This window comes from Diospyros lotus, chromosome 4, assembly GCF_014633365.1.
Source record: "Diospyros lotus cultivar Yz01 chromosome 4, ASM1463336v1, whole genome shotgun sequence".
NCBI lineage: Eukaryota > Viridiplantae > Streptophyta > Magnoliopsida > Ericales > Ebenaceae > Diospyros > Diospyros lotus.
In genome coordinates, this window is record NC_068341.1 from 38,000,640 (window position 1) to 38,028,269 (window position 27,630).

The 27,630-nt window shown below is 39.1% G+C and overlaps 1 protein-coding gene across 2 annotated transcripts in view; it reads right to left on the minus strand.

Annotated features, from left to right (window-relative positions):
• Positions 1 to 27,630, minus strand: part of LOC127799470 (uncharacterized) — an 89,518-nt gene that overhangs the window by 21,695 nt on the left and 40,193 nt on the right. For both annotated transcript variants that reach the window (XM_052333525.1, XM_052333526.1), the window contains exons 7-13: positions 13,716 to 13,806; positions 2,017 to 2,055; positions 1,813 to 1,880; positions 1,614 to 1,676; positions 1,232 to 1,287; positions 1,079 to 1,152; positions 841 to 933 (exon numbers count right to left, since the gene is read on the minus strand). In XM_052333525.1, coding sequence (XP_052189485.1) covers positions 841 to 933; positions 1,079 to 1,152; positions 1,232 to 1,287; positions 1,614 to 1,676; positions 1,813 to 1,880; positions 2,017 to 2,055; positions 13,716 to 13,806 — 484 coding nt within the window. The remainder of the gene's footprint in view (positions 1 to 840; positions 934 to 1,078; positions 1,153 to 1,231; positions 1,288 to 1,613; positions 1,677 to 1,812; positions 1,881 to 2,016; positions 2,056 to 13,715; positions 13,807 to 27,630) is intronic.

The following is a 27,630-nucleotide window of genomic DNA, read 5'->3' on the forward strand; positions in this document are numbered from 1 at the left end:
TTCCAACAACTGAATAAATTGCTGATATTCTAACTAAGGGTCTACATAAGAAGCAGTTTGATAAACTTATTGGCAAGCTAGCTATGGAAGACATCTACAAGCCAACTTGAGGGGGAGTGTTGGAATTGTGCTAATCTAACCTTGATCCTAGAATATTCTAGGATCAGTGTTTTATATAAATATTATGTAAATATAGAAAAATAATAATGGTAGGATGCTGTCAATTATTTCCTTGCTTTTTTGTTAATAATCCTCTCCTTAAAAAGAGGATGTTGTACACATTCATTGGAATCAATTAAGACATTTCTGGGTCTGATTTCTAAGTCCCTATTTGCATCAACTCACCAACTTGAGAGGGAGTGTCGCGAATCAAAGCTAGAATAAGTATAGAAAGTTAATGCTAGAATTAAGGATGTAATTAGTCTTTTGTATATAGAAATTTACCTTAATAGGTGATTAGGAAATCTGCATCTGTTTCCACATTTGTAAATCATCTACTGTATATATAATTCCATTGATTCATGAAGAATATTCAGAAATTCTTACCCTAATTCTCCACGTATTAATTATATATACTTTAGATGATTTGTATTTACTTTCTGTATCTTCGGAATATATTGTTTCTTTACATTAGAACAAGATGATGAATGTATACAAATCATTTATGAAGTACATTTTCACATTCTTTTATTTTACAGTTCTATGCAAACACCAAGTCTTAATCCCAGCAGGTGAGGTTGGCTACATGGATTTTGCCTCATCAATCATCTAAAAACTCACAGTTCAATAAAGCTCAAATATCAACTCAATATCGGGATAATTGTAGATAATTCTCCACACCTTCCAGTACTGAGAAGGATCCTGAACATGAGATGCAATGTCCAGGTAATCATTTGCTTTCAACAAAGCATCTACGATCATGATCTCTATTGCCTAAAATGAATAAAAAAAGAATAACATTAAATTGTTTCAAAAATCAAATCTATGCATCAAATGAAAATTAAACAAAATAACAGAACCCTGACAGAAAATGCTAAGTAAAAATTCAATCTAGTTCAAAGCAAAGTTGCTCTTGTACCTTTACTTTGGGATGTGTGTAGACTGTTCTATACAGATCAGCACGAGTGGCAAATAACTTGTGGATAGTAAGATCTGAAATTTCATCATAAGTGTGAGTGAAATCATGATCAAGCATAACCAGGATGAGTAAATTTCCAGCAAAGGTGCTTACACTCTTTAGCACGATAACAGATCTCATCACCTATAACTCGCATTGTTTCCATTAACCTGCAAGGAACAAAGAAAAATTATTGCTCGAAATGTTATCTATGTGGCAGAGTTTATATTTTTTCAGTTGGTTACAGATTATGTATATGATAAAAGCTATAGATAGAGATGATTGGCAAACTAAAATCCATGTAGCCAACCCTACAGCACTAGATTAAGGCTTCATATGTTATTGTTGGTTACAAATAAAATGCCACAGTTCATTTCCCATAAGTAGGATGCATGTAAAGTGCATCTCATTTGCACAATTTGATAGCCCTATTCACTGGCACGGGAGGGGGGAAAAGAGACTCAGAGAGATAACAAAGAGAGTTTTGAACAAGAACCGTTGAAACTGAAAGTTGCATCCAAGGCCACAAGCTCGACAATCACGGATGATGTAATCAAACCTGCAAATCAATTAAAACCAGAAGTAATTGTAACACATGCAATAGAACCAAACTAAAGCTTCTGCTATAAAAAAATTGAAATGAAGGAAAAGAAGAAACTGAAATAGATAGTAGAGATAGAAAAAATTTAACTGACTTGTCAACATCAATTCCATTTCTACCATTTGCAACAATATCATATAAGAAATGCTTCTCCCTTGTGCTCTACATATTACACACACAAAATTACGAGTTAAATAATTGAGAACGAAACTACGAGCTGAAAAGTACACCAAAAAGTGGCAAAGGGGCTCAGCTAGGCATTAAAATATGCACTTGATATTATGTTGGAAAAACCTACTTTGGGTGAAGCAAACTCAGAGCTAGCAAGTATCATTTCCTGCCAACAAATCATAACCATTAAAGTGAGAGAAGAAATGGCTATTTCACCACCAAAAAGTAACTGAGAGGTAGGCAACATTTAATCATATCAAACACTCTGCACTCAAGCAAAAAAGGAACCTAAAGAAAACAGGTGAGAACAATATTAGTAATGGAGTAACCATTACATTGTGATCCAAGTACTCTTTATATAGTATTAGAGCTGTAGCTCATGCTGTGCATGTGCAAGTTAAAAAATAAAATATTTTAAATGAAGATTCATTGGGTAGCAATTGGCAGTTGCAATTTATTTTTATATTTTTTAGGAAAAATTTAAATGAAGATTAGATTTAGTGTAGTGATAAATTTAAGTATGTTATAAGTTGAAGGTCATAAGTTCAAATCTTATTAGTAGAATTTATTTTTGTTCTTCAAACAAAATAAATAGAGGGTAGTTTGGGAACTCACTTTCTTGGCAGGGCTTCATAACACTAAAACACCCTGTTTGCTTATATAATACTATAGATAATACGAATAGAAAATAACCAGCCATATTACTTAAAGGCCATCATCAACCTAGATAAGCTTATCACTATTAAACAACACAGTCACACAGTGATATGGTCTAAAAATAATTTCTACGGAAGTAGCCTATTGACAGATTCTAAAGAATGAAAAAGTTAAAGCCATCATAACGGACTTATAATTTCTGCTCTCTCCACATCACATAGAGAAGGCAAGCAACCAAGAGTGTGAAATGATGAACTCTAAAAGTTTGTTGGAGCAGGAATCTGAAGAGTGTTTGATTCTCACAAATACTATTTAAAGATGGTTAAGAGATTTGCAACAAAATTAGTGGCAAAAATATGTACACAATAAGGCACTGACCCCAAACAGAAACTACTGCTTGAATTTTAGCATTGCTGAAGATACAAGCATAATATGTTTAGGACAAAAGAAACATCAAAGTATAGGAGGATTTTGGAAAAACAGTTGCATCTTTCATTTTCTTTTTCTAGATAGAACTTGGGGGAAATATGTACCAATGGTAAATGCCATTTGACAACCCAGCATACAAAACTGAAGAAACTAAGTAGAAAATTATGAAATCACACCACCATGAATAATTTCATTGATCTGAAAAATATATATATACAAAAGTTCTAAAAAATCTGCTAAAAAAAGCTCCTAACGATTCTCCTATTTTATAGGAGTAGATTACAACATTTTGCTATCTACCTTATGGATTTAGAACAACAATAACTAGGATAACTTATGACTAAATCATCCTTATTCTACCTTATCTTTCTGTTTGAGTTTCCTGATTACATGAAACTATAATCCCAAGCCTCTTATAATTCCTTAGCGGCCTCCAACACTTCCCCTCAAACTGAGAAATAGATGTCAATAATTTCCAGCTTGCCTCTAAGATCTTCAAAACCTTGTTTTTATATGGCTTTAGTTACAATGTATGCTTCTTGATCTTCAGTAGGAACATAAGTGAGTCTTATGTCTTCTTCTTCCATCTCTTGCTTGACAAAGTGCCCATCAATTATGACATGCTTCATCCAGTCATGCTGCACTAGGTTGTTTACAATACTGATAGATGATTTGCTATCACTATAAAGTAATTTAGGAGATGATATAGGCATAGAAAGATCTTTCATCAATCTTTCTATCCATATTATCTCACAAATCCTTTAAGCAATGGCTCGATACTCAGCTTCAACACTACTACGAGCAACAACTTCTTGTTTCTTGCTCCTTCAAGTCACTAAGTTTCCCCACAGCTTGGTACAATACCCTGATGTGGATCTACTATCTTCAATGGAACTTGCCAATCCAAATCTGCATAGCCAATAATTCCTCTATCCTGACTTTTCTTGAACAGTAGCCCTTTTCCAGGTGTTCCTTTGAGATACATGAGAATATGGTAAGCTGCTTCAAGAAGTCTTTTGGTTGGTAGACACATGAACTGATTGATGATGCTCACAACATAGGCAATATCCAGCCTTGTGTGAGATAAATATATAAGGTTTCCTATTAAGCGTTGATATCTTCCTTTGTCAACTTGATATTCTTCTTTCTCTTCTTTATTCTTCCAATTAGGATCTAGAGGAGTACTTGCTAGTTTACACCTTAGTTTGTTTGTTTCCCTTAGGAAATCTAGGGTATATTTTTTTTTTTAGATATGAAGATACCCTCCTTGCTTCTTGCCACCTACAATCAAAGGAAGTATCTTAATTCTCCTAGCTCTTTTACCTCGAATGCTTATCTCAGTTGATGATTATATCATCAACATAAACTATCAAAATTGTTCTTCTCCCATCAACTTCAATTCTTGTGAAAAGAGTGTAATCTGTCTGCCCTTGCTTGTATCCTAGCTTGTTTAGGGTATCACTAAATCTCTTAAACCATGCTCTAGGAGATTGTTTAAGACCGTATAGTGACTTCTTTAGCTTGCATACTTTCTCTCTTGTGTTATTTTCCTCAAAACCCGATGGTATTCTCATATAGATTTTCTCTTCCAACTCACCACTCAAGAAAGCATTTTTGATATTTAATTGGTGTAGTCTCCAGTTTAGATTTATTGCCAAAGATAATAAAACTGAGATGGATTTTAGTTTAGCCACTAGAGCAAATGTATCCTCGTAGTCCAAGCCATGAGTTTGAGTGAATTCTTGAGTTAGAAGTCTTGCCTTGTACCTGTCAATACTCCCATCAGACTCATACTTCATAGTGAACACCCATTTGCTGCTTACTGCTTTCTTTCCCTCTAGTAGCTCCGTAATTTCCCAAGTATCATTCTTTTCCAAAGTTTTCATTTCTTTTAAGACAGTTGCCTTCCACTTTTCATCTAGTAGAGCCTAATAAATATCTCTAGGAATAGCCACATTATCAAGACTGACAATAAATGATCGATATTGAGGAGATAATCTTGAATATCCAAGATAATTTGAGATAAGATGTTTTGTGCAACATCTTACCCCTTTTCTTAGGGCAATTGGAATACCTAGATCATCTTCCAATCTGTTATGTACCTTAGTATCACTTGCAGCCACATTTTCTAGACTTATCTCCGGATTAGATGGTTTGGTTGGCTAAGGATCACGAGACCTTCTAGAATAAACCATTAATGGTGGTTTATTTTAAACCTGATCATCTTCTTGAATTGTGGTCTTTTCTTTCTCTCCCCCTTGATGGTTTAGGGCTAGAATAATAGAATCTGAATTAGATTCAGGACTGATTTGGGATGTTTCAGGACTAAGGATAGGAGTAGGTAAAGGAGCAGTGAGTGGAGTAGGAGAAGAATTAGGTATAGGCATAATTGTACTCCAAAAATCTGTTGTTTTGGAGGTATTTCCCTGCAGAGGGTTGTCTTGAAAATAAGGTTGATGTTCGATGAAAGAGACATCATAGGACACAATAAATTTTCGGTTAGTGGGATTATAACACTTATATCTTTGTTGAGTAAGAGAATATCCAACAAATATACACTTCAATGCTTAATTTGGATTGAGTAAGCTGGTTTTTGTGTACAAAAACAGTATATTCAAAAACCTTAGGTGAAAAGGAATTTAGGACTCTAGTATGGTGAGGAAAAGACTCAAGAAATACATTCAAAGGAGTTTTGAATTCCAAAACTTTTGAAGGGAGTCTATTGATAAGGTAGGTTGCTGTAAGAATAGTTTCTCCCCAATAGGCATTTGGGAATGATCGAGTAAACATTAAGGCCCTTGCTGTCTCAAGAAGATGTCGATTCTTTCTTTCAGCTATCCCATTTTGTTAGGGATTGTAGGGACATGAGCTTTGGTGAATAATACCATGCTCATTTAGGTACTGATTGAATTCATTGGAAAAGTATTCTCCGCCATTATCAAATCTTAGAATGTGAATGGGTGATTGAAAAACATTTTGGACCATTTGATGAAACCTTTTGAAAACAAGGTAGGTTTCAAATTTGTCTTTCATTAGGAACACCCAGCTAACTCTTGTGTGGTCATCAATAAATGTGATGAACCATCGAGTATTTGTTAGATTAGGAGTCTTAGATGGTCCCCAAATGTCGCTATGGACCAAATGAAATGGTTTTAAAGGTTTATAGGCATGATTAGGATGAGAACTCTTGGTTTGCTTTGCAAGAATGCAATGTTCACAATAGAAATTCTGAATTTTATTGTTAGAAATAGAAAGATACAAAGCCCTAGGATACTCAAAACTAGGATGCCCTAATTGTTGATGCCAAAGCAATAACTCAAATACTGAAATAGTAGCCAAAGAAGATAAAATATATGACCTAAATTCAATAGGATGATCAAGTCTTGAAAGCTGATAAAGTCCTCCCTTCTCCTTAGCATTGGGATTCCAACGAATGCACTGAAATTCTATTGAATTACTCAATTCCGATTGGAATTTTACACTGCTCACTAAGGAAAAAAAACGAAAGAAACACCAGGGCGTCCGAGAGGCCCCAACTCTCCAGCAACCTTCTACAAAATTTCACTCCTCTCTCTCACTCTCTTTCTCTTATTTATAACCCATCCTACACAGCATAACTGCCTTTGGCAGCACATGCTGGTTTGTTAGAAACAAACCAGCTATTTGCCCTTACTCCCTCCACCCTAGCTTGCTATTACGCAAGTCCCCCCCTCACTTTCACCTTGTCCTCAAAGTGGAAATCAAGAAATTGTTGCTAAATGAGGTCGCTTACATCTCGTTCCAGATCGAACCCCCAGAACTGCCTCAGGCTCCACCAATAGCTCTAAATCTACACTTAGCTAGCTGGGAACTTCCACACTAGCCTTCAACGCCCCTCTTGCCTCACGTAATCGAGACACGTGGAAGACGGGATGGATGTTGCAATGAGAGGACAGTGTCAATTTGTTAGCGACCGATCCTACCTCCTTCTCAACTTCAAAAGGATCATAAAATCTAGGAGCTAATTTCTCGTTGGAGCGACCAGCCAGCGATTTCTGACGATATGGCCTCAATTTCAAGTAAACAAAGTCCCCCACCTTGAATTTTACCTCTCTTCTCTTCCTATCAGAACCTCTTTTTGTTTCCGATTGAGCCCTCAGCAATTGTGTCTTCAAGTCATCCAAAATCTTATCTCGTTTAGCCAGTTGTCGTTCCACCATTGACACGGGCGTGGTACATTTTTCAAACCTCACCAAGGTTGGAGGTTCTCTACCATACACCACCTGAAATAGGGTCTTCCTTGCAGCTGTATGGTAGGACGTGTTATACCATAGTTCAGCCCAAGGCAGCCACATGGACCATGATTTCGGTTGAGAGGAAGCAAAACAACGCAAGTATGTTTCCAAAGTCCAATTCAGTACCTCTGTTTGCTCATCGGTTTGTGGGTGATAGGCGGTGCTTCGATTTAGTTTCGTACCTTGGAGGCAGAACAATTCCTCTCAAAATCTGCTCATGAAAATTTTGTCCCTATCCGATACAATGGACCTTGGGAGGCCATGTCACCTTACGATTTCCTTAACAAAATATCTAGCCACTTCCCCTACAGTAAACGGATTTTTCAGCCCCATAAAGTGCCCATATTTATTTAGTCGGTCTACTACAACCAATATTGAATCCATTTTGCCTAACCTTGGTAACCCCTCAATGAAATCCATAGCAATATCTTCCCAAACTTGATTAGGGATGGGAAGAGGCTGCAGTAATCCCCCAAGTGTCAAGGCTAAATATTTGTTCTATTGGCAAACAAAACAGCTACACACATACTTGTGGATGTCCTTCTTCATCCCTTGCCAATAGACACTAGCCGCCACTCGCTTGTAAGTCTTCAAGAACCCCAAATGACCCCTGAGACTGCCATCATGTCCCTCATGTAGAACCAATGGAAATAGAGAGGACCCTTTCGATATATACAACCTTCCTTTGTATAGCAGTTGGCTGCCCACCCACTGAAAATTGGGTTGGGAAGTAGGATCAGTTTGCAGATCCTTGATAATTCGCTGCACCCTGCCATCTGCTTCTACTTCTCAGGCCTATTGATCCAGTTGGATTACTTTTGGTACTGTCAAAGCCATGAAGGCTATTGTATGGTTGATTCGTGATAACCCATCAGCAGCCTTATTCTCCAATCCTGGCCTATAATGAATCTCAAATTGAAATCCCATTAGTTTTACCATCCATCTCTGATACTCAGGGCTCACCAACCGCTGTTCCATCAAGTATTTGAAGCTTTTTTGATCAGTCCAAACCTCAAATTTACTCCCTAAAAGATAATGTCTCCATTTTTGCACCGCAAAACCATGACCATCAATTCCCGCTCATAAACTAATTTCATCCTTCCTAACTAACTGAAAGCTTGATTGAAATAGGCAATGGGTCGGTGATCCTGCATTAAAACAGCCCCCATGCCTTCCCCCGAAACATCTGCCTCTACCACAAAAGGTTTTCCAAAATCTGGCAAAGCTAGGACGAGCAGGGAAATCATCTTCGCCTTAAGCTACTGGAAGGCTTGCTCGGCTACCACATTCCAATAAAAATTATTCTTCCTTAATCGTTCAGTTAAGGGTCTTGCCATCTTGTCGTAGTCTTTCACGAAGCGCCAATAATATCCCGTGAGCCCCAAGAAACCTATTAATTCCTTCATTGTCGTAGGAGTAGGCCAATCTACTATCGCTTGCACCTTAGCGTGATCAGCTGACACACCTTGTTGGAAAATGATGTGGCCTAAGTATTCAACCTTCGGCTGCCCGAACAAGCACTTTTTCCTGTTAGCAAGCAGCTGATTTTCTACCAACACTTTTAAAACACAACGTAAGTGCTTTGTGTGTTGCTCTAAACTCCTACTATACACCAATATATCATAAAAAAAAACAATACAAATCGCCTTAAATACTCCCTGAAGATATCATTCATCAACGATTGAAAGGTGGCGGGTGCATTTGTCAACCCGAATGGCATAACTAGGAACTCGTAGTGGCCCTCATGTGTTCGGAAAGTTGTTTTGGGAACATCTTCAGCCTTGACCCTAATTTAATGGTAGCTAGATTTTAGGTCCAGCTTGGAGAAAACCATAGCCCCGTGCAGCTCGTCCAGCAACTCCTCAATCACCGGTATAGGGAATTTATCGGGGATGGTTACCTTGTTCAAGGCCCTGTAATCGACAGAAAACCGCCATCCTCTGTCTTTCTTCTTAACCAACAACATCGGGCTAGAAAATGAATTGCAACTTGGCTGCACAATCCCAGCCCCCAACATCTCACCCACCAGTTTTTCAATCTCATTTTTTTGCAAGTAAGGGTAATGGTAGGGTCTCACATGTACGGAAGCGGTTCTTGGAATCAGGTTAATAGCATGGTCCTTTTTTCTGCATGGTGGCAACCCCTCGGGATTAGAAAATACCCCTTCAAACTCTTCCAGCACCCCTTGCAACATCAAATTCTGCTATCAAGGCTCCCAATTCCAGCAGCATCCCCTCCCTACTTCCCTTGAGAGCTTTCATCATGGCCTTCAAGGACACCATGGTTTTACTTAAGCTGCCATACCCCCCACTCAAAATTTCATTGTTAAAGGTTTCCAATCCACATTCATTTTCCCCACTGTGGCTAACCACTTCATCCCTAGGATCACATCCGAGCTAATTGAGGAGAGTAGCAACGATAACCCTTCTGAAGGCATGAATAACCTAGAAAAACACATTTCACAGAACAAGCAGATAGTTTATCATGACTTGGGGCAAGATGATGAACAAAGCAAGTACTTCCGAAGATACGAGGAGGAAGAGAATATAAATCAACCTGAGAAAAAAGAACAGAATAAGGAATCTGGTCATTAAGGACAGAAGATGACATTCGGTTAATAAAGTAACATGCAGTTAAGCCAACATCATCCCAGTATTAAAGTGGAACATGCATATGAAGAAGTGTGTGAGCAGTTTCAATTAAATGACGATTCTTTCGTTCAGCCACCCCATTTTGTTGTGGGGTTCCAGGACACAAAGTTTGGTGAAGAATCCCATTGGATGCCATATACGATTTAAATGGTGAGGAGAAATATTCAAGAGCATTATCTCTACGGAGCACACGGATAGGCACATTAAACTGAGTTTTAATTTCAGCACAAAATCTAGTGAAGACAGAAAACAATTCTAAACACGTTTTGATTAAATATACCCATGAAAAAAATCATCAATAAAGGTTACAAAATACCAAAACCGACTTTTGAACTAACACAACTGGGACCCCATACATTGAAATAAACCACTGAAAAATGAGAACTAGCACGTTTATTGACTCTTCTTGGGAAAGAACTAAGACTATGTTTCCCAAATTTACAAGACTCACACTCTAAGGAAGAAATATTAGAAAGACTAGGAAACATTTTTCTTTAGATTGGGTAGAGACGGGTGCCCTAATCGACAATGGACTTGTAGTGGGGAAGCAGTGGTCGTGCACACTACTGATGAAGTAGGGTGAGACAGATAGTATAGTCCATGAGACTCATGCCACATGCCAATCGTTCGTCCAATCCTCCTATCCTGGACAAGAAAAAAATCAAACAAAAAAGTTATAGAACAATTAAGACTACAAGTGAGTTGACTGGTAGAAAGTAAATTAAATGAACACTGTGGTAAATGAAAAACATATGATAAGGGTAAAGTAGGACGGGGTGATGTTGAGCCAATACATGTGACTAAGGCGTGAGAGCCATCAACCAAAGTAATAGGAGGTAAAGACTTCAAGGTCTGAATATGAGATAAGAGAGAATGATTACCAGACATGTGGTTAGTGGCACTAGAGCCAAAGATCCACTGGTCAAGAGAATATGACTTAGTAAAGCATGCAGTAGGATTACCGATTGGACCAAGTGGTGGGACTGGTGAAGTAACCTGTTGTGCTACCCAAAATTAAAGGAACTAAGCATACTCCCCCTCAAAGATAGTCACTGGTGAGGAATCACTACGTGTGATAGACGTTAGACCCTCTGATGTGCCAACAACCATGTTAGCAATACTGGCTGCTTGAGGTGGGCAACCATGTAGATGATAGCAAGTCTCCCGAGTGTGACCAAGATGTCTCCTAAGTGTGACCAATACGATTACAATGGGAGCACTAAGGCCAAGGACGCCCACCACTACCACAACAAGTACGATCAATCTGTGTAGTTGTAAGGGCTGAATGATCTCCAAGTGCAAATGGGCCACGATCAATACTGATGGAAAAGGCCCTAAGTAACCTGGCAAATACTTTTGTCAAAGGAGGTAGAGAGGCACTGCTAAGATTTTGTGTCTTAACTAGTTCAAGTTACGGTTGGATCCCATAAAGACAAAGGATAGTAAACATTTGATCACGTTGTTGTTGTTGCTTCTTGATATCTATATCAAAGGGCATTAACTCGTTAAAATCTGTAATGGAAGCTTGAAGCTTACCCAAATATGTGGTCATGTCCAAATCAGCCTATTGTAGACGGAACAAAGTACCAATCACATCATAAATATGAGTGATGTCACTCGTATATAACTCACGCGCTTGAGTCCATAGAGTACTACACTCACGAAGAGGCCAAAATATAGGCATCAAGTTTGGCTCAACAATCTACCACAGCAAACTCATTAACTGTGCATCCACCTTTTTCCAAAGAGGTTGATCTTCTTTAGGAATAGTTGTTATGGCTTTGATAAATGATCCTCAAGACCATGTCCAAGAAACCAAATGTCAATGGCAGAAAAGTGAGGAATGGTTACAGGTGCAGATGTGGTGGAGGAGCTTGTAGATGATAAGTGTTCTATAGATGAGGATATGATATAGAAAGAATAGTTTGTTGTTGTGGTTGACTAGATTTGGAACATATCAGATCTGGAGTAGGTGGATCTAGACTAGATCTGAATGAAAAGTGATGAGGGGCAGATCTACCAGATTTGGGCGAACAAATCTAAAGGTCGCAGGGAGATCTGAAGGATTCAAATCTGAAGGCCACTGGGAGATCTAAAAGCCGCAAATCTAAAAACTGTGGGCAGTAGTAACATAGAGGCAGCAAAGAGATCGTGATGGAGCTATGAATCTAGAGGCTGTGATGGTGCCTGGAGGCTGGCGATAGTGGCGTTAGTAAGCGGTAGTGACAACAAGGGTGGCCGGAGACACGACCAAGGAGGCCCACGCGATATCGATGCCCGATCTGGAAGCACAATCAGAAACGGAGGCAGCGATCAATCTACTACAACATCGAGGAGGTGGAGAAGAGGTGAGTTGGGCGATGATGTCGTAGATCTGAGGTCGGCGAGTGGATCTGCGCCCCTTGGTGGGTGGCGGCGTCAAGGCCTAGCGGCTGGCAAGGCAAATCCGAGAAGATCTGGTGGCCGGCAGTTGCAGGTAAGGTAGATCTAAGGCAAATCCGATGAGATCTAGTGGCCGACGATCGCAAGTAAGTCGAATCTAAGGATAGTGTCGCTGACGATCACGAGTGAGGTAGATCCGGTGATCGGCGATCACAGGCGAGGTAGATTTGAGGCAAATCCGATGGCTGGCAATCGCATGCAAGTCATATATGAGGATGCTAGTGTCAGTAACGGGGGTTACAACAGTAGGTAGCCTACACCAACGGTGATGGTGATGGCACACACAGGTAGTGTGGCTCGTGGCAAAGAGGCGGACAACTATGGCGATTAGCAACGCCAAATGTTGAGGCAGCGAAGGTGACAGATTTGCTCTCTTGAGGAAAAACAGCTGCAGGATAGCATAATGAGAGAGAAGAAAGGCACCACTGGAGTGTCTTTCTCACACTTGCTCTGATAACATGTGAGAAGAAAATAATGTGTTCACTTGATTAAGAGTGTAATACAAGTGAGTATATATACAAGAATTCTAGAACTATTTACACCAATATGCCATTGGTCATCTTATTTAACAAAAATAAAAATCCATCCAATTTCAATGTTCAGCAAGCAACAGAGGAACAAAAATGTGTATAGTATGCACATTTTGTTCATAGAAAAACAAAATCCTTCCATTTCTTTCTTCATTTCTCTCTCTCTCTCTCTCTCTCTCTCTCTCTCTATACATATATATTTGCATGTGTGTGTGCGTGTTGGGGGCTTCATTTATAATAGATTTAGATTCAAATCAACCTCAAGAGCCCTCTATTTTAACTAATTAAGCAACGGAGGAGTGAAGCAATGCAGTTTGAGCTCCTCTCTCTATATGTGAGTGTTTACATTTGTAATGAGTGTACATATATAAAACACCAGAGCCTTCATACCATTGACAGAGATGAGATTCAAATCAAGTAGAGTTGGGTGCCCTAAACCCTTCTAGCAACCAATCTTTTTTCCTGTTCTCTCTTTGGTGAGATTTTCACGATCTTGCAATGGAAGAAGATGGTTCAGATTATGAAATTAAGGCTTGGGGATTTAGTAAGTTTAACTCAATTTAAAACAGAATCATTAACAGATAATTAATTTGGTTTAATTTTAGTTAAATAAGTAATGCCATTGGGATTTAAACAAACAGAAGGGGCTGATTGAGAAAACCAAAAAACCACAACAACACAAAATGCCAAAATTAAACCACAGGGGGTGTCCGTAAAATAACCTAACAGCAGGTTTGGTAATAATTTACCCAAAATCAAATATAAGCTCTGAGGACTCATAAGTAAAATGCAGACAACTAGCAGAAGCTATGCAACAGATGAACCTCTATTTCACCAGCTTACCTTAACTCTTCTGATGGCCTCAGAGTCAATTTCAATATGGTGTTTGTCAACAATATGGTCAACCATTTTCACTGACATTTGCTCATGAGACCTGGAATATACAAAATTAAATCAAATTCCCACAAACAATAACTAATTGATTGATATAATATGTTAGTCTAAAGAAATGCAACAGGTTTCCTTTAAGTGAATGAAATAGAAGCAAAATTGAAAATCCAAATTGATTGGGACATGAATCACTAGTGGGAAACAAAGCCCTTTTTAACTCCTGTCTGGTCAGAGCTCTTGCTTCTCATGGAATCAGTCTCTGCTTTCTTTTTTCTTCTGTCATTTTTTTTTTTGGGGGGGGGGGGATGCGAGGAGTAAATTTTATTTTTAGTTTCCATATTGTACTGCATTATACTATACCCAATTTCAATTTTTTTTACTAGCAAATGGAGTCAGGGTGATGCAAAACAGTAGAAAGATTGCAGAAGATTGATGAAGAAGAACAAAAAGGAAGGAGAAGACATTGCAGAAGAGAAAGAAGAATCACAATTGTATATGTTAGCTTTATACACGGGCGGAGCCACATACAGCCAAGGGCGGGCAGTTGCTCACCCTAGATTTTTAAAAAATTCTAGATTTTGGGTATGTTTGTTGATGGGATAAAGGTGTCAGGTGATTGCTTCTGATTGCCGGAAACCATCAGCCACAGTGGCCGATGACGACTGCCAGTGCATTTATGGGCATTGGGTTTGACCAGAAGTTTAAGCTTAGATCTACGAAATTTGACTGTTAGATTTTACTGGTTTTTTGGTATGTTGGTCGATGGAAATAAGAGTGTCGGGTTGTTGCCTCTAATCACCGAAAACCATCAACATAGTGGCTGGTGGTGACTGCCAATGTGTTTTTTAGTATTGACTGAAGATTAAAAAAAAGATATATGGAAATCTGGCCCACTTTTCTGTTGTGTATGTTAACCTGGTGGCGACTGTCAGTGCATTTTAATTAAAGTGATTAATTTTTTTCCATTTTCTATTACAAATTTGTCAATTACATATGTGAAACTATGGCAGAAAATATATTTTATTTTCTATCATGAAGCTTGTCAAGACTCGGCTACGCAATTAAATTGGAGATCAATGATTGAACGATAGTCTGTTATGAAGCTTATTAAGACTTAGCTACGCAATCGAATTAAAGTTTAATGATTGAACGGCAATTTAGTTATATATATTGAAAAATAGATCTTTAATAAAATTGATAATGACGTTATTATGTGACGTTACTAAAATATGAAAATGCGTCGATTGTATAATTTATATTGATATATTTTTTTAATATTATATTATTTAAAAATTTTTTTATACTATTTAATTTTTGCCCACCCTTCCTAAAAATTTCTGGCTCCATCCCTAGTTATACATGCTTAGCTGCGTACATAGCTATTTGCTTTCCTGGGTTGTACCTTATAGAGTTGTGTATATACCTAAAACATGAATAAATATTCAATGCTTTTTGTCTCTTCCTTTAAATAGTATAAAATATCATCATATCAGGGTAATTATTTATTAGCTCATAAGCCTATTTATATGCCAAAACCCAAGCCTAAGTAAAACATGATTAACATAATTATTCAACAAAATAAATAAAAGATAAAGCTAATTAAAAGTCTTAAGTATCTAAAACTTAAACAAAATATGATAAATCAACTAATATTCTATAAATGATTAAAAGATAATTACCTTAATATAATTATCCAAAAAAGATAATCACCCTAATATAATTATCCAGATAAAAGTAAAAAAAAATTAAATCTAAATTAAAATTCAAATAAACCCTAAACCCTATACCTAATTTCTAATATCTTTCGTGAATCAAAGTAGACAAATCGACGATATTATATGTGATTAGTCCATATTCTGTAGACTTGAAGCTGTAATTAGAATGTGATTATATCTATGTTACTGTAAAGAGAAAATTATTCAATTAGGAGATTTGTTTCCATAATTAGGTAAGCATCCTATGTATATATATGTGTGTGTACCAATTCTAGGGGTGTTCGCGGTGTGGTTTGGATGGTTTAGGGTATTTTCAACATGCCAAACTGCACATGTGGTTTGCCATTGGTTTGGTTTGGTCCGCAAAAACCGAACCAGACCGCACCATAATTTGCGGTGCGGTCTAGTGCGATTTCTGTAGTCTGATGCAATATTGATCAAAAGCAGAACAACAAGCACATATCTCAACCAAACCTGTAGAATAGTCCTATAAGCCTAAAACATAGAACCCAATAGAGCAATAAAGGAGAGAACTTACAGTGGTAGTGTGCGAGAGAGAGGTAGGGGCGCTGGGCAACCCGCACAATAGCGACCGCCGACCACCGAGCTGTCCGAAGTCAACGGCCATAGAACAGATCAAGAGTGGAGGGTCCGAGAGCGAGCAAGAGAGAGGTCGACGTGCAATGAACCAAAGTCGAGAACGAGAAAGAGCCAGAGGGAGCGTCACAGCGACCAAACCACCAGCAGAGAGCGAGAGTGAAAGCGAGATGCAACGGGTCAGCAACCATCGGCTACAGCGTTAGTGGATGGCAACGTTGGGGGCCAATGGAGATATCAGCGGTGGAGCTCGCGGTGATGGGAGGCAGTGGCAGTGATCGAAAAGAGGTTGTGGGAGCAGAGAGCGAGAGAGAGATAATGTGAGAGAAAGAAATGAGAAATGGGGGTGTCACTTATGCCGGGCAGAGAGAGTGTGAGAAAGAATGGTGGGATGGAGAGGCTCTGGGAGCAGAGAACGAGAGAGAGAGAGAGAGATGGGCATCACTTGTGCTGTAGGGCAGAGAGAGAGAGAGGGGGGGGATGGGGTTGCGTGCAAGAAAGGAGAGCCTCTGAGAAAGACAATTCAAAATGTCTTAATGGCAGCACCAACGCGTAGCTTTAATTAATGCAAAGGACATGTCTTAATGGCATTGGCACCTCCGTAGCTTTAATGCTTTAATTAATGCAAAGGACATGTGTTAATGGCATTGGCACCCGTAGCTTTAATTAATGCAAAAGACAGCTCACTATTAAATTAATAATAGTTTATATAATATAATTATAATTTTTATTATTCACGGAAGCTCGAAGAGTTGGGCGGTTCGGAGGGCTCAAACTGTATAAACCGCGGTTTGGGCATACAGCAAACCGTTTCAGACCGCTTGACAAAAAAAACGACCGGTTCGATGCGATCCAATCCAATTTGGCCGGTTTCCGCAGTGTGCCGATTTTTTTGCACACCCCTAACCAATTCAATGAAAGATATTGCCATATTTTTCCACATGGTATCAGAGCCTAAGAAAACCTAGAACTCTCTTTTCAAGCCTTCATCGCTGATTGCTCTCCTACTACTACCGACAACCTACCACCGGCAGCCTTCATTTGTGCCTAGCCTTACTTGCTACCACAACCATTACTAACAGTCTTCATTGTTGCGATAGGAACCTATTTATCACTCTTCACTCAACCCTTTCCATTAACTAAAGATGTCGACCACCACTGTGAAGTAAGTTCCCATGAATTGCAACAAATCAATGTTGCATACCGGTTGGATGGGAAGAATGATCTCAAATGGTCCCAATTGATTCGAACCATTTTGATAGGGAAAGGGAAGATTAGTCATATCATAGGGACCAGACTAAAGAAGGAAGTCTAGCCCATGCAACATGGAATGAAAAAGATTCCATGATAATTGCATGGCTTTGGAGTTCCACGGCACCCGAAATCAATGAGACCTACATGTTCTAATCAACAGCCAAGGACGTTTTGTGATGCAGCCCAAATATTTTAAAAACACAAAAAGGCACACACCCAAATTAGTATTAACCAAAGAAGACCAAATGATACTTGTGAACTTGCTAAGCATCGTCATTACATTATGATACTTGTGAACTTGCTAAGCATCATCATACGTTTTTTCCTCCTAGTGCTACTCGCTCTTCTAAGCCTTCTTATGTTGTTCATACTAATATCTGAGGACCCACGCCTGTACACAGTATCTCGAGTGCCTCATGGTTTGTCACCTTCATTGACAATTGCACTCAAGTCACATGGGTTTACCTACTCAACAATCAATTTGGAGTAAAAATTAAAAAAATAAGGTCTGATAATGCACATAACTATTTTAATCATACATTATCATCTTATTTCCACACTGAAGGGATTATTCATGTGTTGATACTCCCCAACAAAATGGGGTGGCGGAACAGAAAAATGGACACTTGTTGTCTACTACTTGTGCCCTTCTCTTTCAAACCAAAGTTTCTAAATATCTATGGAGAGAAGCAGTACTCACTTCAACTCTTTTAATCAATTGTCTTTCATCCCCTACTCTTGGTAATCTGAGTTCGTGGGACTTATTTGCTTAGTTTTATCCTTAACTCACAGCGTTTATCTCCTTGCCCACTTGAATTTTTGGTTGTGTCACATTTATTCATGCTCACCATTGTACCAAACTCGATCCTCGATCCCTTAAATGTGTCTTCACTGGGTAAAGTGCTATCATCCTCTTTCTCGACAAACTTTTATCTCTGTTGATGTAAACTTTCTCAAGCATGAGCAGTTCTTTGACAATCCTAGTCTTCAGGGGGAACCTCTTCCTCTGGAAGACCCAGATTGGCTTCATTCTTTTTCTCTCGCGACTGTAACTTCCTTTTTGTAGTCTAACCCCAGTGTCTCACAAAGCAAACATGTATTTGTCTCTACCTCCACATCCTCCTCTAGAACCTGAATAGAGGCCGCCAATTGAATCTGTATACTCAAGAAGGAAGGGTGTCATAAAATCTCTTGAGCATGCCCAGTTGTCTAAACCGGGCTCCGGTCTTAGGGAAAACATTAAGGTGAGCGATTCTCCTTCTCCATCTCAATTCATTGACTATATTTCGGACTCCCGAGATCTTGATCTTCCTATTACCCTTAGGAAATGGAGCGGAAAATGCACTCAACATCCTTTGTCTCATTTTGTGTCATTTGATCAAATGTCTCTTTCTCACAAGAGTTTCCTTTCCCATCTTGTATCGATTACGATTCCTCAAACCTTGTCCGAGGAGCTAGAAAGTGAGAAATGGCGGCATACCATATGAAAGCTGTGAAGCTTAGGAAGAAAACCCTAGCTTTTAATATGTAAATACAATGCATTAAACTCATAGACTATCACCTATATATACACAAAATACAACGGGCTATAGGCCACAGGCTCTAACATAAGATTAACCCTAGGTGTACTATATAAATATAACTATATAACTCAACACTCCCCCTCAAGCTGGAGTATATATATCATATGCACCAAGCTTGCTATAAATATACTCAATTCAAGGACCCCTGAGAGACTTAGTGAAGACATCTTCTAACTGGTCATTGGAATTAACAAAATTTGTGGTAATACAGCCAGACAAAATCTTCTCTCGAATGAAGTGACAATCTATCTCGATATGTTTGGTCCTCTCATGAAAGACTGGATTGGAAGCAATATGTAATGCAGCTTGATTGTCGCAAATTAATCTCATATGTGATATCTCCCCAAACTTGAGCTCCTGAAGCAATTGTTTTAACTAGATAAATTCACATGTTGCCAAGGCCATAGCACGATATTCTGCTTCTGCACTCGACCTAACAACAACCTCCTGCTTCTTACTTTTCCAATATACTTGGTTTCCTCTAACCAAAACACAATATCCTGAAGTAGACCATCTATCAGATGGAGAACCTACTCAATTAACATCAGAATATCCGACTACTTGAGTATGACATTTGTCTTCATATAATAGTCCTCTACCTGGAGCTCCCTTAATATACCTGAGAATCTGGACTATCGCATCCCAGTGGCTATTGAAAGGAGACTATAAAAACTGACTGACAACACTGATTGAGAAATAAATGTTTGGACGAGTGATAGTGAGCTAATTAAGTTTTCCGACTAGCCTGCGGTATCTCCTCGGATCAACAAGAGGCTCCCCCTGTCCTGGTAAGAACTTTACATTAGGCTCCATAGGAGAATCTATAGATTTACAATCAAACATCCCATTTTCTTCCAGAATGTCTTAACACATACTTTCATTGATAGATAACAACACCAGAACTGGACTGAGCAACTTTTATGCCAAGAAAGCATTTAAGTAACCCCAAGTCCTTAGTCTGAAAATGATGGAAAAGATGTTTCTTCAATTAAACAATACCATCCTGATTATGTAATAACAATATCATCCACATAAACAACCAAGTATATACACCTCCCTGTGATGTGTGTTTATAAAAAACCGAATGATCAGACTCACTACGAGTCATACCAAAGTCTTGAATGACAGCACTGAAGTGATCAAACCAGGCTCGAGGAGACTACTTCAACCCATATAGTGAGCGACAGAGTTTACAAACCGGCCCAAACTCCCCCTGAGTAACAAACCCAAGAGGTTGCTCCATATAAATCTCCTCTTGAAGCTCACCATGTAAGAAGGCATTCTTAATGTCCAGCTGATACAACGACCAGTGGCGCATAGCTGCTATAGAGAGAAACAAAACGCACAGAGAACATCTTAGCAACAAGGGAAAAAGTGTCACCATAATCAAGACCATAAACTTGGGTATACCCCTTGGCAACCAAACAGATTTTAAGGCAATCAACCTGCCTATCAGGACCCACCTTGACAGTATAGATCCATCGGCAGCCGACGAGATTTCCCTGAGAGCAAAGGAACCAAATCCCAAGTACCATTGGAATGCAAAGCAATCATCTCATCCACTATTGCTTGTCGCCACCCCGAATCAGAAAGTGCCTCACTAACAGTCTTAGGTATTGAAACAAAGGATAAGGAAGACACAAAAGCACAAAAGGGAGACGAGAGACGGTGATAGCTAAGAAAATTATAAATGGGGTGAGGATTGCGAGAAGAATGGGCACTTTTCCGAAGGGTAGTAGGAAGCAGATCCTCAGAAGGCAGGACCGCGGCAGGTGGAGAGACTGGAGTAGGATGTGAGGCAGCAGAGTCACTGAAGTAGTAGGAGACATGGGAGAAGGCGTAAGAACAACATCTCCACCGGGAGGAGACCGAGGCTGATGATGCCGATGATAAACCTGCAATGGGGTAGAAGAAGGAACAGGGAGAATAGGAGGAGGAGGACTCGCGGGAAAAGGGATTGCCTCAGAAATGGGTTGACACTTGAAATGAGGCGAAGAGTAGAAAGGAGATGACTCGAAGAAGGTAACATCCGCCGAAAGAAAATAGCAGCGGGTGTAAGGAGAATAACATCGATAACCCCTTTGAAGGCGAGAGTAACCAAGAAAAATGCACTTGATGGACCAAGCAGACAATTTATCTTAACTTGGAGACAGGTTATGAAAAAAATAGGTGTAACCAAAGACACGGGGAGGAAGAATATATAATGGTTGATCAGGAAAAAAGAGAGATTGAGGAATCTGGTGCTAAAGAACCGAGGAGGGCATCCTGTTAATGAGATAGTTGTTAGTGTAGGTGCTTTAGACCCAATCAGATTAGGCATGTTGTACACTGACAATTGCAATCATATTTATTATTGAATAAGGAGTTATTCAATTTCACAAGAAGTCATTATATTAGTTTCTTGTTATTATTATAATAATCGAATGAAACTAGATAGAAGTCCATATGATGTATACTGTGATTAATCTATAAAGATGTGAGATGATGCATCACAGTTTCTAAACATCATTAAACGTCCCAACTCGTAGCAATGTCAAGAATGAACATTGACAATTGCGGTAAGACTTGTATGTGCTATGTTTTTGCTATGTGATAGTAATGGGGGTCTCACACCCATAAGCATGGGGATGCCTAGACAAGTACATAGGTGACCAATGTTGGAGAACGTGTTACTGGACATGACTCGCCATGAGAATCCATTTTGGTAATATGTTGATGGTATTCTCATACGAGATGGGTGTAACTAATCATTGGATCTAAGATTGTCACGGTCATCTTATAAGAAGACCGGTATGTTTTGACATTGTTTCGATGCGCCTAGATAAAGACTGCATGTGGGCGATCGTTGGGCATATCATGAGACTTATGGAGATGGGTGTATAACCAAGATGGGACTCGTCTATCCCTTGGTAGGGGATGATGTATCTAAGGTGCCTTTGGTGGATATTCACTTTAAATCCATGGCCATGGTGAAAGAGAACAATAAAGAGTTATTGATTCACTTTCTATTAAGTGAAGATATCCGGATGACCGAAGAAAACTCATGTGATCGTAATCAAACAACACATCGCCATAGTTGAGATCACATAAGATACATTGACGAGAGGATCATATTACACGGTAACCATGCTCGTGAAATGTTATTTGCAGATTATGAATCATTCTGAATAATTGGGTAGACATGACGTCTTACTAGAGATCAATCTTGTCTTATGTGTTCGTACTGACACATTGCCAACATATTCAAAAGCCTAATGAGTCATACACAATAGGCACGGTCCCTAGATTAAACTAGGAGAGCGGACGTATGGTTAAGTGGGAGACTTCGGCAAGAAGTTGTGCCGTCGTAGGTTCTCACGGAAAAAAAAAAAAGAGACGTAATGACGTCGATATGACGAGGGATCGTCATAATGGAAAGAGTTTCCTAAAATGACAATTGATTAAATTAGGAAAGAGTTTCTAATTTAATAATTTTCTATTTGTTGAAGTGGCAAATAGGAAATAAAATATATTTGGACTTAAATTAATATTTGGACTAAATAAAGTATTTGGGTCAAATATTAAATTTGAGCTAAATTAGATTTGGGCTAAGAGCTAAATTAGATTTGGGCCAAATATTAAATATTATATTTGGGCTAAATTATATTTGGACCAAATATTAAATAATAAATATTTGGGCTTGAATTAGATTTGGGCTAAATATTTTATAAATGGATTTGGGCCACTTAATTATATTTCTAGTTGGACTAGAATAAACTTATTTAACTAAGTTCCTAATTGGACTAAATTAAATAGGCTGGCCCATATCCATTAGGGTTTAAGAAACCCTAGAACTCCTTATAAATACCCCTTTATGGGTTGCCCAAACTAGATAATTTTTGGTGTAGTTTTTCAAGAGTTGAAAAACATACTGTCGTTCACTCTTCCCTGTTTCTTTTTGACATCGATTTGAAACGTAGGCGTTCTTTTCTGTCTATACACAAGCCGTATAAAAGAGAAGGAGCTAGCACTCCTATCTCGCTCTCCTTGCCAACGGACGCATGCTGCGTATCACGAGTTAGAGGTCGAACACTTGAACGGCTCGAATCCGCGAACGACTCGAAAATTTAAAGGTTAGATTTATTTTATTTGTATGTGAATGATTTAATTTTGACGTTGATCCAATCGCCGAGATCAAGGCAAGGTTCAAAATTTTTGAACTGCGCTGCTTACCCCGTAGCGATCTTGCTTTATTTTCAATAGCAAGCAGTGAGGACAGTTTCAGCCCAAAAGTGAAAGGGGACATGATGATGTAGAAGAAGAGTGCAAGCAATTTCAATATTGTGGAGAAGAGTAGGAGACTCAGTCACCGAGCAAGCAACAGGAGACTTAGCCACCGAGCAAGCAACAAGAGATGCAAGAAGGTTGAGATGATAGAGACCCTGCGACTCACATCCGACGCCAATCATCTGTCTTGTACCGCGATCCTGGATAGTATCAAAATGATCATCAAATGTGATAAAACAATTTAAGGCACGCGTAAGTTTACTAAAAGGTAAGGGTTTGGCAGTGCTAAAAGCTTTACCAATCGCTTTGGACTCACTGGCTAACATTACAAAAGGTAAAAAAATAGAATTAGTAAAATGAGAGAACAAATGGGGATTACAAGAGATATGGTTAGAAGCACCTGAGTCCAAGACCCATGGTCCTAAAGAGGATGACTGAGCGAGACAGGTAGTGGAATCACCACAGTGGGCGCTGTGGATGAGAATTGCTAGAACGTCTTATACTTGAGATACTCATCATAGTCAGTCCCAATGAGAAGGAAAGATTGCGATGGATGACCATTAAATGACTCAGATTGAGAATCATTAGCATGAGCAACATTAACACGAGAAGGGTGGCCATGCAACTTATAACACTGTTCCTTGGTACCAGCCATGTTGGACAAAAGGGAGCCCTACAAGATCAACAAATTTGAAACAAAACGGGTTAAATAAGTCAAAAAGAAAGGTTGGATGATCCAGCACAGAGAATGAAGGGTGGAGGCACGCTAGAGTGATGACAGACGGCGGATGCCAGTGACCGGCAACGACGGATGGCAGCGAATGGCGACGAAACCACTGAGACTGGGATGGATTGAAGGAGGCGAGTCCAATGGTGAAGACGGCGTTACCATCGGAGCACTGGAGAGAGAGATCGAAGCAAAAACGTCTCTGTGAACAATGCGAGAGAGGCAACGCGTGGCGGCAGCAACGGCGATGGGCCTCCGGGGGTCAATAGATCAGAGGCCGACAAACGCAACGGCGGTGGCAATGCATTTGATCAGTGGTCGAACGGTGAAGAACAGTAGCAGACCAGTAGCGCGAGCGGCGATAATGCAGTGGGCGGCGACAGCGGTGGCACAGCAGGCTGCAACGGTCGATGGCGACGCGACCAACGGTGGTCGTCGGTGATGTGGGCAGCAGTGGCTAGGGTTTGTATTTTGACTCTGATACCATGTGAAGCTTAGGAAGAAAACCCTATCCTTTAATATGTATATACAATGCATTAAACTCATAGACTATACACCTATATATATATATATATATATACAAAATACTAGTGTTCTAAAAGACGCTAAGCACTAGTCGGGCGCCAGGCTAGGGCCTAGCGCCAAGGGGGCCTAGGAAAATTACTGTTTTTTTTTTTTTTTTTTTTTTAACTTTGTGATGTAATTTGATGTTATTTTCAATTAAATCAAAGTTGAAAAGCATCAATAATGCAACATAAACCAATAATACAACAATAATGGAATAATAAGTGAAATATAAAATTAAGCATGAGAAAACAATTGTTGTAGATCAGTTCTAGGTTCAAACTTCAATAAGACAAAAGCAACAATAATGCAACATAAACCATACTTGAAGAATCTAAGTATCTAACTATCTAATTGGAATTCTTCCTTTCCATATTCTTCCAATACATGATCTTCATCAGACTCAAAATCAAATTCATTGAGCTCTTTCTCATCTTCTTCTTCTTCTTCTTCTGATTGAAAATCATCTTCATGAAACTCTATCATCCTAGAACTTCTTCGAGGTTGAAGCATCTCGTCTGCTTCACCAATCACTTCCCAAGTAAGCCCCATACCAAGCTCAATTTCTTCATCATCTCCTCCTTCCACAATCCATCCTTGTGCATTGCTGGCATCACTAGCAAGTAGTACATCAACATTCCTTTCCTTCTCCCTCTTTTGCTTGTTCATCAATTTTGCATTAAATTGGACATAGACAAGATTGTTCAATCGATGCACATCCAGTCTATTTCTTTTCTTCGTATGTATCTACATAAATAAAATAAAAGTAATATCAATTTAAATGATAGATAAGTTATTGATATTAAAGAAATATAGTTCATATTTTCATAGGGATAATAACATTAAAATATTAAAAATGTTTTAAAATATGCACTAACCCTTTCAAAAGTGCTCCAATTTCTTTCACAACCGGATGAACTACTGGTTAACGAGAGGATTCTTGTTACCATTCGTTGCAAGTTTGGAGTTTGATTTCCATAAGTCATCCACCATGTAACTACATAAGTTAACAAGTATAAAGTAAACAAATTTATACACTAATACACATTAGGAACTAAGAAAATGATTAAAGGAATTTTATACCTGAATTATAATTGTCATCATTTTTTGCACAGTCTTGAACTGCCCACACTTTTTCAAAAGCTCCCTCTTTACGAGTATACTTTGGCAACTCAACATTTATGACATGATCTTGCAATTCAAAATGATCATCACCATGATAAAACACCTCCACACAATTAAAAAACCCATCCATCACTTCATTATCAAGATATATAGTCTTATTCTTGAAAAGGTAGTAAGGATTCAAAACCCACCCATCCATCACTCCATTAGCACAATATCCTTATACAGTCTGTGTTCTCTCTTTAAACAATGCTTCACTAATATTTTGCTGCCTTTGCGTCATTCTCGAACTCAAACAAATTTCAGGACTAATGGAGCTTGCAAACTTATCTATAGGGCCAAGAGTACGAGGCGCTTTTTTGCTCCCTAATTCTTCCAATTCATCTTCATCATCCACCCCTTTCCCCTTGTCAAAAATATTAATCGAGGATCTCATCATATCTTCCTCCTGCTTCTTATTCTTCTTCTTACTCTTTGCCTTGGCAATAGCATTCTTGCATTTAGCTTTATCATCCAGAGAAGATTTTGGACATACAGAACCATTTCCGAAAATGTGGCCGATGTGTTCTTTGACTCTATAAACTCCTCCAGACATAACTTTACCACATAACTTGTATTTAACTTTATCCATATTCTTCGAATTAATTAACATTCCATACTCCCCCATCCGACACCTTTTGATTTCCTTTTAAGAACTGAGGCGGCATCGAACGATGCTTCCGTACTCCCAATTCCATCCGACATGACTTTCTTTTTTCTTCTTCTTTTTTCCTGAGTAAATTGGCATTGAATGATTGAATTAAAATAGATAATTAGGCTAACTAGCTAACAAACAAAGCCAAGAACTAACAACAGCCCCAAGCAGCAACAAAGGCAGCTTGCTACATTTGTTGCTTGCTTGCAAGTTGCAAATATTAATTTTTTAAAAAAATTATTAATAATAATTAATAAATATTTGAATAACAAATAATCAAATATTAATATAAATACTAAATTAAATAACAAAAAAATAAAAAGAAAACAAAAGGGGGAGAAGCAACGCTGCTGCTTGCTGACTGTTGGCTACTGCTTACTGAAGGAGGCGGAGGCCCGAAGGGTGAGTGAAGAAGATGAAGGCTGAAGCTGCAAGAGCAACAAGAGACAACCAGAGTGTGGCGGTGTGCGAGTAGCGAGCACGAGACGGTGGCGACAATGAGTGAAGAAGGTGAAGCTGCAAAGCAAGAGACAACCAGAGTGTGGCGTGGCAGTGTGTGAGCACGAGATGGTGGCGACAGGCCGACGACGACTCTGCAACTACAGGAGACGATGGCGGCATGCGAGCACGAGAGAGGCAACGGGGATTCAGCAATAGACTGTCAGTGGCGGTGCGCGCGAGAGAGAAGGGGAAATCGACGAGAGAAAGGGGTAACGGGTAAGGGGAAACAAAACCCTAAAAATTTATACTAAATGCTTCACGCGGCCCAGGCGCTTTACGCGGCTAGGCATCCGTCTTGGCAGCCTAGGCGCCGCCCGGTACCGATTAGTCGGGCCGGCGCCTAAGGTGGTCGATTTGGCCATAATCGCAGCGGACAGCGGCCGCCTAGGCCGCATTTTAGTTCACAACAAAATACAACAGGCCATGGGCTACGGGCTCTAACATAAGATTAACCCTAGGTGTACTATATAAATATAACCATATAACTCAACAAAAGCCCTAGAAAAGAACAGGACATGGGAGGCAGTTGATTTACCTAAAGGAAAGAAACCGGTTGACAACAAGTGGGTATTCTCTGTTAAGTATAAGGCGGATGGATCATTGGAAAGGTATAAGGCCCAGCTTGTCACAAAAGGCTATACACATACATATGGTGTTGACTACCATGATACATTTGCTCCTGTAGCCAAGTTGAATATTATACGGGTCTTATTATCATTGGCGGTGAACTTGGATTGGAACTTGTCCCAATTTAACATAAAGAATGCCTTCTTACATGGGGACCTTGAAGAAGAAATCTACATGCTTTGTCCACTGGGTTACAATCATTGTGCAAAAGGAA